This window comes from Eriocheir sinensis, chromosome 62, assembly GCF_024679095.1.
Source record: "Eriocheir sinensis breed Jianghai 21 chromosome 62, ASM2467909v1, whole genome shotgun sequence".
Classification (NCBI taxonomy): Eukaryota; Metazoa; Arthropoda; class Malacostraca; order Decapoda; family Varunidae; genus Eriocheir; species Eriocheir sinensis.
Window position 1 is genome coordinate 1,347,961 of NC_066570.1, and position 12,040 is coordinate 1,360,000.

Consider the following 12,040-nt stretch of genomic DNA (forward strand, 5'->3'; position numbering starts at 1 on the left):
TCTTATTTGTACATTTATCGTATCTTTCCATCTAGTTTTATGTCTATTTTTCCTCATATATTTCTGTGTGTATCTATCTATCCGTCTTTCTATCCTTCTGTATCTCTATTTTCCATTATCTGTATATCTGTTTATTTGATTAATCCGTGTTTTCTCTTTTTTCTTTCATCTCCTTCCTTTCATTTATATATCTTAATCTATATGTATCAGTCTGTGTATCTATATTTGTTTCTCTTAGTTTATCTATTAATATATAAAATCCCGTATGTTAATCTTTCAACCCCTCTTGTTTATGTGTCTGTCTGTTTAATCATATCTCTCATTCTCTGTCTATTGTTTCTCTTTGTATCAGTCTGTGTATCTATATTTGTTTCTCTTAGTGTATCTATTAATATATAAAATCCCGTATGTTAATCTTTCAACCCCTTTTGTTTATATGTTTGTCTCTGTGTAATCATATCTGTCATTCTCTGTATTGTTTTCTTTGTGTCAGTCTTATTTCTTTCTTTTCTTTCCTACCTTCCTTTTATCTATATCCATCTCTTATGTATCTGTGTATATCTATGTCTCTATCTATTAACTTTTCCACGTATGTTAATCTTTCAACCCTTCTTACTTATGCGTGCTTATGTCATGCTTCCAAGTCGATGCTCCACCCCCCTATATTTTATCTGTGGTTAGTGGACTTTTTATCTGTCTGTTTTTATCTCCTTACTCATCTGTCTTTCTGTCATTCTATCTATCTCTGCCTGTCTTTCATTATCTGTCCACGTTTTTATCTATCATTCTCTGTCTATAGTTCTTTTTATGTATCAATCTTTTTCTCTCTATTTTCTTTCCTTCCTTTTATATATCTTAATATCTATGTATCTGTGTATATCTATCTATGTTTCTTTCTTTATTAACTTATCCATCGGATATGTTAATCTTCCAACCCCTCTTCTTTATGTATGTTCATGTCATGTTTCCAAGTCGATATTTCACCACCCTCCATACGTCTTTCCCGACACACACACACACACACACACACACACACACACACACACACACACACTCGCAGTACCTTCTCCTGTCTTCGCGTTACGCCGGCCCATCCTTCACGCGCTCTTCATTACTGACATAAACCAGGAACTAATACACGCCTGCTTATATCATGCTAACTTATCGCCGCTCTATCATCATCATTTGCTCTCTCACACACGCACGCACGCACGCAGGCACCGGGTAAAGTGATCGTGCTGGGTTCATTTTTAGTATGTCTTGTTTTGCTTCTTCCTTTTTTTTCTTAATTTTGTTTTTTTCCATCATTTCCTGGTTCATGTTCTTTTGCTCTTTTTGCTCCCGTTTATTTTTTTGTTCTCTTCAGTTTAATTTTTCCTCCTTTTTCTTTTTAATCTTCTTTTTCTCCTTTTCCTTCTTGTTGTCTTTCTTGGCCATGGTCTTGTTTTGTCTTGCTTCCGTTAATTTTTTTTTTATTTCATCAGTTTTCCTCTTCTCCATTTCTTTCTCAATCTTCTTTCATCTCCCTTTCTTCTTTGTAATTGTGTTCGATATCTTTTATTCTTATTGCTTTTCTCCTCCGTAATACCTCCTTTTATTCCTTCTCTTCTTTTTCCTTTTCCTCTTCCTCCTTTTCCTTCCTTCTCCTTTACCTGCCTTCAGCTTAACATACCTTTCACACCGGCCAGCACTTCTAATCCCCTTACACTGACTATACACTTTCCCAACCAACACTAAGCCACCAACCAACCGACCCTCCATCCATCCCTCCCTCACTCCCTCCCAGACCCACCGACCCACCTACCTACCTTGACCGTGCCTGAGTCCCGCTTATCCAGGTTGAGGACTCTGCAGGGAAGTCTCGCCGGCTGACCCACCATCACCGTTATGTTGGTGTTGGCCACGCTGGCGAAGTAAGCCTTGTTGGTGTTACCTCGGCCCCACGTGATCTTGGATGGCGTGGCGGATATGGCTGAAGGGGCTGATTTGAGGGCCTCCTGAAGACCTGTTGGGGAAGGGATGCTGGGTGAGAGAGAGGGAGAGGGAGGGATAAAGGGATAGAAAGAGGGAGGGGATTGGGAGAGATGGAAAGAGAGGAAGGGAGGGTGTGGGAGGGATAGAGATGGAAAGGAAGGGAGGATGGGAGACGGATTAATAGAGAGAGAGAGGGAGGGATAGGGATCAAGAGCAAGGGATAGATAGGGAGAGGGAGGAGTAGAGAGGGAGGGAGAGGAAGGGAAAGGAAGAGAGAGGAAGAGAGAGGAAGAGAGAGGAAGAAAGAGGAAGAGAGAGAGAGAGAGAGAGAGAGAGAGAGAGAGAGAGAGAGAGAGAGAGAGAGAGAGAGAGAGAGAGAGATTTGTTGCAAGGCTAAATGTTAATTTCCTCCTAAAAAAGAAAAACTGCAGAAATGTAGTGAAATATAATAAGGACAACTAATAGGTCGTTACTATGAGAAACGACTAAGAGAGAGAGAGAGAGAGAGAGAGAGAGAGAGAGAGAGAGAGAGAGAGAGAGAGAGAGAGAGAGAGAGAGAGAGAGAGAGAGAGCAGAAGCGGAGTTAATGAGCCGAAAGGAAGAAAGGAAAAAAAAGAGTAAAAAGAGATAGATGCAGATGAGGGCGCAATGCAGAGATGCCGCGGCTTGTTCATACATTTGGTTGCAGAGACACAGCGAGAGAAAGAAAGAGACAGAGGTAGAGATAGAGAGAGAGAGAGCGACAGCCAAGTAGGACGGCGAGGCGCACACACGCGGAGGGAGCGGAAGAGATACAAGTCATCAGGATAAAACGAGGGAGAAACTCAGGAGGAAAAAGGGAAAGAGAAAGGCGGAGAGAAAAGTGCGTATAAGAAACGACAGGTCGACGGCAGACCGAGGCTAATAACCGGACAGACAGACAGACAGACAGACAGGCTCGCTCGCAGGAAGGCAGTCTAGTAGGCTTATATGCAGGCAAGCAGTCAGACAGATATACAGACTAATACGGTTGACAAATTGACAGACAGATATGTAGAGAGAGGGGAGCTATGCGGGCAGACTGACTGACCAACGGTCTGGCGGACGGACTGACTGACTGAATCGTGCAAAAATTGCCAACTGACTGACTGCCTGCCTGACTGACTGACTGCCTGCCTGCGTGACTGACTGACTAACTGGCGGATGGACTTACTGCCTGACTGACAGCAGCGTGAAAAAATTACCGACCCACCGACTGTATCCAGAAATGGACACTTATCGCCGTGTGCTCCCTGCATGGTGCGGTGCGCCTGGCCGTCGTTAACACGATGTATTCAGTTCCATGCTCGGCTCATCGGTCTGAGTACCCGCGGCGGGGCGGCGGGCGTGTCAACACACAGCGGCTGACAGGGTTGGCGTGCCTGGCGAGCCATCACAGTCACAATATCGGCGCTGCGGAGCTTTTCCCGGACACCCGCTGCTCTCCACGGCGCGACGTAATGTGCTTTATTTACCTTTTGACTCAGAGGTCAGAAATTCCACCCGAGAGTGTACACGACGCGGGGCCCAAAACGCTGTTCCTGCAAGTGAACCGTCGGGCCGCAATGCTCCGGTGCAATATTCACTGTACGACGACTTCATGAAACTGGGCCACGGGCTGACTGACTGACTGACTGACTGATTGACTAGCTGACTGCCTGTTTATCTGACTGTCTGCCTGAATGACTGACTTGACTAACTGGACGCTTTGCTTCTAGAATTCTGCAGTAGTAAACATGATGAAAATGACAAAATATAAGGTTAGAGAGAATCTTGAGCCAACAGGTGGACACACACACAGACAGGCAGAAGCAAAAATTTGACAGACAGGCGGAGGTCCGAGCACGCAGGCGAAAAATGATATTGAAAAGATACGGCTCAAAGAAAAAGGTCAGACAGCAGTTAATCAAACTATGACATTTAGAAGATTGTAACGCGTATCTAACAAACACAGTACGAAGACATACATATATAAATTCATACATACATACATACATACAGAGAGACGGAGAGACACACATTTAGATAGACAATGTAGATGAATATGTTATTGTCTGCAGAATTAGAAAGTAAAAAATGCACGTCAACGAAATATTTTGTAGGCCATAGTAAAAAAAAAAAGAGAGAAAACTGTTAACTCGAACCATGATACACTTTTTTGAGCCAGCCTCCGATAATGATAATAATAATAATAATAATAATAATAATAATAATAATAATAATAATAATAATAATAATAATAATAATAGATGCTGCGTGACCTTCAAGGCGCGTCAAAGCTTGAAATTGAAAAAAAGGTATAAAAATAAAACCAACAAAGAAGAAACAACTTCACTGAAAATATCAAACAAAACAACAAAAAAAAACAGGTATAAAAAGCCAGACGGGCAGAAAAGATAAACAGACAGGCAGACAGACAGACAGACAGACAGACAGAAGACAAACAAAAACAGACGGATTAAACAAACGCGTACATAGACATACATACATATACACACGTACATACATACATACAGACAGACAGACAGACAAATAAAGACAGTAAAACAAAAACAAACAAAAAAACAGACAAACAGAAGGTAAATAGACAGAAAAAAACATAGACATACATACATACATACAGACAGACAGACAAATAAAGACATTAAAACAAAAGAAAAACAGACAAACAAAAGATAAATAGACAGAAAAACATATACATACATACATACACACAGACAGACAAATAGACAGACAAATAAAGACTAAAAAATAATAAAAAAACAGACAAACAAAAGATAAATAGACAGAAAAATATATACATACATACATACATACACACAGACAGACAAACAGACAGACAGACAGACAGACAGGGAGAGCGAGGTAGGAGGAGTAATTTCTTTTCCCGCTCCTCTTCGGGACCACAATCTGGGTAAGGAATATTAATGACGAAGCGCTACAGGAATAATAAATGTTCGTGCGTGTGTGTGTGTGTGTGTGTGTGTGTGTGTGTGTGTGTGTGTGTTTACCGGAAAAGAAAACTCCAATAGCTGCGTATAAAAACGAGCAAAAAAAAAAAAAAAATACACATGAAAATTGAGAAAGAGAAAATCTGTGTGTGTGTGTGTGTGTGTGTGTGTGTGTGTGTGTGTGTGTGTGTGTTTACAGTAGAAAAACTCTCCAATGACTACATATACAAAAAGAACATAAAAACAGAAAAATTAAGAAGAAAAAGCTGTGTATATTTGTGTGCGTGTGTGTGTGTGTGCGTGCGTCGCGTGACCCCCGCCCATCTCGCCCCGTGTTTACTGGCCGGGATCCTCAGCAACACCTCATCAGCCGCTTGTTTCTCCTGAAGTAGTGAGGCGAAGGTCGCGGCCAAGCGTGTAAGGAAAGGCCGAGGATAACGGGGATAAAAACAATGATGAAAATAATGATGGCAATAGTAATGATAACCCTTACAATAGGTGTTACTACTACTACTACTACTACTACTACTACTACTACTCTTTCTCTCTCTCTCTCTCTCTCTCTCTCTCTCTCTCTCTCTCTCACACACACACACACACGCAGACGCACACGCACGCACGCACGCACACGGCTGTCGTTCCCGTGAAGTGAGTGAGTCAAGGTCGTTAGCGATGCAATTCAGTCCTGGAAAAGCTACCTGGTCCTCCTCCTCTTCTTCTTCTTCTTCCTCCTCCTCCTCCTTCTCCTCCTCCTCTATCCTCATGTCTTCGTCTTCCTCCTCTTATCTTTCCCTTTTCTTCTTCCTTTTCATCCTAGTCGCTGTCTTCTTCCTCCTCTTCCTCGTTCTCATGCTTATTCTCCTCCTCCTCCTCCTCCTCCTCCTCCTCCTCCTCTTCCTTTTCCTCTTCTTCTTCTTCTTCTTCTTCTTCTTCTTCTTCTTCTTCTTCTTCTTCTTCTTCTTCTTCTTCTTCTTCTTCTTCTTCTTCTTCTTCTTCTTCTTCTTCTTCTTCTTCTTCTTCTTCTTCTTCTTCTTCTTCTTCTTCTTCTTCTTCTTCTTCTTCTTCCTCCTCCTCTTCCTCTTCCTCTTCCTCTTTCTCTTCTTCTTCTTCTTCCTCCTCCTCCTTTGATACTGACCCCATCTAGAGATTGCCTTTCCCATTCCCGTCTTTCATAAGCGGGCCCATTCTCATTCCCTTATTATCTCTCTCTCTCTCTCAACACTTTCATTTTTGCCTCTTTCTCCTCGCCTTTTCGCTCTTTAACAACCTCTTGGCCCTAGCTTAACGCCCTCGGCTTTATCTTCCTCCTTCTCTTCTTCTTGCTCTTCCTCCTCTTTCTCCTCCTCTTCCTCCTCCTCATCTTCCTGCACTCCCTCCCTCGTGTGGTCATTCTCCTTTTCCGTTCTCTCCTTCACCTCAGTACAAAAGTTTAAAATTTTATTCCCTCTTCCTCTTCGTTTTAATTCTCCTCCTCCTCCTCCTCCTCCTCCTCCTCCTCCTCCTCCTCCTCCTCCTCCTCCTCCTCCTCCTTCCTCCTCCTGCTCCTCCTCCTCCTCCTCCTCCTCCTCCCAACGTAACACCGATCTACAAAAAGGGAGACAAAAGCGTGGCCTTAAACTACAGACCAATCAGCTTGACCTCAGTGGCGGGAAAACTCTCGAGAAGATCATCAGAGGCAAATTCGTTAAGTTTCTTGAAGACAACAACATCATTTCCGATGCTCAGCACGGTTTTAGGAATAAGCGCTCATGCTTAACCAACTTACTGGATTTCTTCCGAGGTATCTTTGAAAACTGGGATAATCATATCCCCTGTGATGTTATATATCTAGACTTTCAAAAAGCCTTTGACAAAGTGCCACACGAAAGGCTTCTCAAGAAACTCAAGTGGGCGGGGTTAAGCGACAATCTGACAACGTAGATCAAAGACTGGCTCACTGGAAGAAAACAACGAGTTGTTCTCAACGGACAGGCCTCCGAGTGGCTCTCGGTCACAAGTGGAGTGCCACAGGGGTCAGTGCTGGGACCCATACTCTTCATTATATATATATATATATATATATATATATATATATATATATATATATATATATATATATATATATATATATATATATATATATATATATATATATATATATATATATATATATATATATATATATATATATATATATTATGAACGACCTAGAACTAGGATTAAAATCTACTCTTTCAAAGTTTGCCGACGACACAAAGGTGGGTGGGAAGGCCCTCACGACGGCAGACTGCGAAATTATCGAGAGAGACCTGGACCAGATCACTCGGTGGTCAGAAAAGTGGCAGATGTCCTTCAACACTACCAAATGTAAAGTAATGCATATCGGATCCAGAAACAGCAACCACACATTTCACATGGGTGGCGAACCACTACATGTTGTGCAAGAGGAAAGAGACCTCGGGGTCACCATCAGCAGTGACTTGAAACAAACAAAACACTGCAAGTCCGCCTGTAAGAAAGCCAATACAATGTTTGGGTTCATAGCGAGGAACTTCGAATACAAGACGCCGGGAGTCATGTTATCCTTGTATAATTCGCTGGTAAGGCCCCACCTGGAATACGCCGTGCAATTTTGGTCTCCAAATTACCGGAAAGACATTGAATTACTTGAGAGAGTACAGCACCGCGCCACGAAGATGATACCATCACTGAGGACGAAACCCTATGAAGAACGACTCAAGCGACTCAACCTCTTCACGTTGGAAAAGAGACGACTGCGGGGAGACATGATACAAGTGTTTAAGTACCTGAACAAGCTCAGCAACGTTGATCACTCCAAACCTTCCTGCGAAAATAATTAGCGCAGAGAGCATCAACTCCTTCAAGAAACCCATTGATCGACACTTTGCTGCATCGGGAGTGAACTGAACGTACCCAAGAGTAGGTACACAAGTGCTTTAATCCTTCCCTGCAAGCCACTCCTGTGGCTGACGGATTGATTAAATCACTGAAAGCAGGCAGCCTTGTAATGAGCCAACAGGCTTTCTCCTGCCTGCACGTCTATATTTCCATGTTTCTTCCTCTTCCTCTTCCCTTTCCTTTTCCTCCTCTTTCTTCTTTTTCTCCTTTTCCTCCTTTTTTTCCTTCTCCTTTTTCTCCTTTTCCTCTTCTTTCTCCTTCTCCTATTACTTCTTCCTTCTCCTCCTCCTCCTCCTCCTCCTCCTCCTCCTCCTCCTCCTCCTCCTCCTCCTCCTCCTCCTCCTCCTCCTCCTCCTCCTCCTCCTCCTCCTTCACCTTTGGACTGCAGTTTCCAGATCATCATTATCATAATATATTTCTTTTTTATTCTCCTTTCTCCTCCTCCTCCTCTTCCTCCTGCTCTTCTTCCACTTCCTTCTCCTGTTTCTCTTTTATCTCTGGACTGTAATTTTCAGATCATCATAACCTTCTTCTTCTTCTTCTTCTTCTTCTTCTTCTTCTTCTTCTTCTTCTTCTTCTTCTTCTTCCTTTTCGTCTTCGGCATTGCCTTCTTTTTTATCTTTATTTTCGTTTTCGTTTTCATTTTTCTTTTTCTCATTCTTATTCTCCATTCTCTTCTTGTTTTTGTTCTTGTTCATCTTCCTCTTTATTTATGGACAGCAGTTTTCAGACTCATCATAATCTTTTCCTTTCCTTCCTTTCCTTTACCTATTTTTTTCTTATTTTCCTTCCTTTCCTTCTTTTTCTTAATTTCTTTTTCTCCTGTGTCTCCTTTCCCTTATTATTTTCCTTCTTTTTTGTCTCCTCCTCCTCCTCCTCCTCCTCAGTTTTCAGCTCACGTCGGGGTCGTTCAAGTATCCATGTGTCCAGTAATATCACGCGTCGCCCAGGTAGCTCCGGGAGTGGTCGGGCAGGTGTGTTAGTGTGCGTGTGTGTGTGGCTGGGTGTTGTGTGCCTCCTAATCCCCGCCCAGGAAGGTTATGGTTACTTCCTCCTCTTTGTCCTGCCCTACGACCCGTGTGTAGGAACTAGAGGCCGTTCCATACCTGAAGTGGAGTCGTAAGAAAATAAATGGAAATAGGAATAGTTACCCGATTGTGATGTTAATGACCCTTGTGTAAAAACTGAAGATCGTTCCATACGTGAAGTGCAAATGCAAGAAAATAAAAGGAAATAAAATGAAACAGTTATTCGATTGTAATATTAATGACCGCACCGGCCTCTTGCAGACTCCTTATGTTCTTGTGTTCTCATGTGAAGTGAAGACGTAAAAACATAAAAGGAAATAAAAGAAACAGTATCCGATTGTAATATTCCCAAATGTCTTTTTAATGGGCTTGTGTTTTTCCATGCGTGTTCTTATTTCACTTCTGGAAACATGGAAACTTGATCTATTTGGGTGAAGAATCCATGTGGGTTGAAGTGCATTGTGGTATATATATCTAGTAACAACAGCAACCTTCAACGGGAGGTATCGAACCCTCAGACGCGGAGAGAGAAAGGTCAACGCTCCACCAGTGTGCCAAAGAGACGAATCCCTTTAGCCCAGAGGGATTCAACACTGCACATGAAGAGACAAAGTAAAACAGATTTGCGCTTGCCTTGATAGTGTTAAAAGTATTATTTGGGGATGTATATATTTTTTGGTGTATGCTTGTCGCGCAAAAAAAATAAAAAAATAAATAAATAGTAACAATAAAGGAATACACTTACTCTGTCAAAGCGTAGTTGAATATGTATATAAATTTTTGTCTCATTATTTTCGCGCGCGTGCACACACACACACACACACACACACACACACACACACACACACACACACACACACAAAGTACAAACTCAGCAATAATCGCGGGACACAAAATCGGTTATCTTTCAACGTGATCGCAATTGTGTTTGTTTAATTTGTGTTTTTATCGAAGTATGATAAAACGCTGGAAAAAAGTTAGATTAAGTGTATTAAAGCGTAAATGTGATTGTCTATTTGTTGTATCTATTTCATGTTACTCATTCTCACTGGATTGAAAAAAAGAATGTATTAAAGCGTAAATGTGATTGTCTATTTGTTGTATCTATTTCATGTTACTCATTCTCACTGGATTGAAAAAAAGAATATATTAAAGCGTAAATGTGATTGTCTATTTGTTGTATCTATTTCATGTTACTCATTCTCACTGGATTGAAAAAAAGAATGTATTAAAGCGTAAATGTGATTGTCTATTTGTTGTATCTATTTCATGTTACTCATTCTCACTGGACTGAAAAAAAAATAGCATAAAAATTCTTCATCGTAACATCACGACATTTTTATTATTTCAACTGTTGTACTGTCGTCACGCACAGCGGGAGAGCGTTGCAGTTTTTGGCTTGTTTTCCCTTACTTCGGGTCAACAAATACTGATCAGCAAATGTTATTCCTCAATCGCTTAATCCCTCAATCGTTTCACCTGGTATTGTGCTGTCATGGCTTACAGCGAACGTGAGGTGTTGTTATCGCATTGGTACCCATAATTTACTTTGGGTTCGCTGAGTTACGCCCGCAGATAAGCGTTCTACCACTCTGCTTCCTACTTCATTCCTTTTATCTTTAATTTCCTGTGTTTATGGTGTGTCGGGGTTGCAGACTGTGTAACGTATAGGGTCATATTCTTAAAGGTGTCGGCACCCAAGCACACACATTTGCCAAGGCCTTTGTTGGGTCGTTGGCCTTTCCATGGGGTAGTGTTACAAGTCTGGTGGTGGTATAACGTAGCTTCTTTATCATAAACGTGAAGAAACATTCATGAGAAACTGATTAATCTCCTTTGAGGCACTGTGTATAATAATAATAATAATAATAATAATAATAATAATAATAATAATAATAATAATAATAGTAGTAGTAGGTGTAATATTTTCCACGTGCGTAATAACTGAATGGTTCGGTTTGTTACCCATATCTGGTCCCCCGGGCAGGCCTGTACCGAGCCGCTGAGACGCGAGGCGGCCGTCAGTCAGCCAGCGATGTGTGGCGCCGGTCGAGCGTGGCGGGGCGCAGAGTTTTCCGCCTGAGCTACACGTGTGACTGGCTGTGTGTGTGTAGTATGTGAAGGTTATTGTGTGTGTGTGTGTGTGTGTGTGTGTGAAAGGTAGACAAAGACAGACAGACAGACAGAGACAGATAGACAGAAAGACAGACAGACAGACAGACAGACAGAAAGACAGACAGATAGACAGACAAACAGAGACAGGCAGACAAAGAGAGACAGAGACAGACAGAAAGAGACAGAAACACATACTTACAGACAGACAGACAGACGAACAGGCAAAGAGGCAGACAGGCAAACAGACAGACAGATGCCTTTATTGACGAGCAGACAGAGTATATAAAGGTAGGAATAGGTGGATCAATAAATTTTGCCCCAGTAACGATGAGACAATTAAAAATAAATAAACAAATAGAAAAATTGAGATGCATCGTTGTGTGTGTGTGTGTGTGTGTGTGTGTGTGTGTGTGTGTGTGTTGAACCAGGCAATACTAGTGCTGTGTTGTATTATTAAGTGTTTAGCGAGGAAAAGCAAGATAAAATGCGTTTGTTGTGTTCTTGTATTGTGTTGTGTCGGGCTGATGTTGGACGAGAAAAACAGGAGTAGGACTGTGTTGCTGTTGCCACGCTGATGCTGGACAAGGAAAAGGAACGACTAGTGTTGTGTTGTGTTGCTTTGGCTTGTCTGCAGGCTGGACATGCTGTTATTTCATGTTTTTAATTTTTTTGGAATCGAGCAATACTGCGCTCTCCTTTGATGTGGAAAGAGAAAGAAGGGGAGACAAGAGAAGATGGCGCCACTAGAGAGAGAGAGAGAGAGAGAGAGAGAGAGAGAGAGAGAGAGAGAGAGAGAGAGAGAGAGAGAGAGAGAGAGAGAGTGGAGCGGTATTTCAATGATATATTTAACGTATTGAGGTTTTGCCACACGTCCAAACACAAAGGATAGGATAGGAGGGTACAGCCAAGCAAATGAAACAATGGGGAGGTTTACTGTCATGCAATGGTTAACTGGAGAGAATATGGCGTTTTTTCATTCCTTTTATCTTTAAGTGATGAAGATGAACGGCTTAAACCACAGTAATAAAACGAGGCCAGGAGAAGTGAACGACCCGG

The 12,040-nt window shown here is 41.9% G+C and overlaps 1 protein-coding gene across 2 annotated transcripts in view; it reads right to left on the bottom strand.

Moving 5' to 3' along the window:
* Nucleotides 1–12,040, bottom strand: part of LOC126986609 (cell adhesion molecule 1-like) — a 127,962-nt gene that overhangs the window by 50,762 nt on the left and 65,160 nt on the right. For both annotated transcript variants that reach the window (XM_050842876.1, XM_050842875.1), the window contains exon 3: nt 1,809–2,005. In XM_050842876.1, coding sequence (XP_050698833.1) covers nt 1,809–2,005 — 197 coding nt within the window. The remainder of the gene's footprint in view (nt 1–1,808; nt 2,006–12,040) is intronic.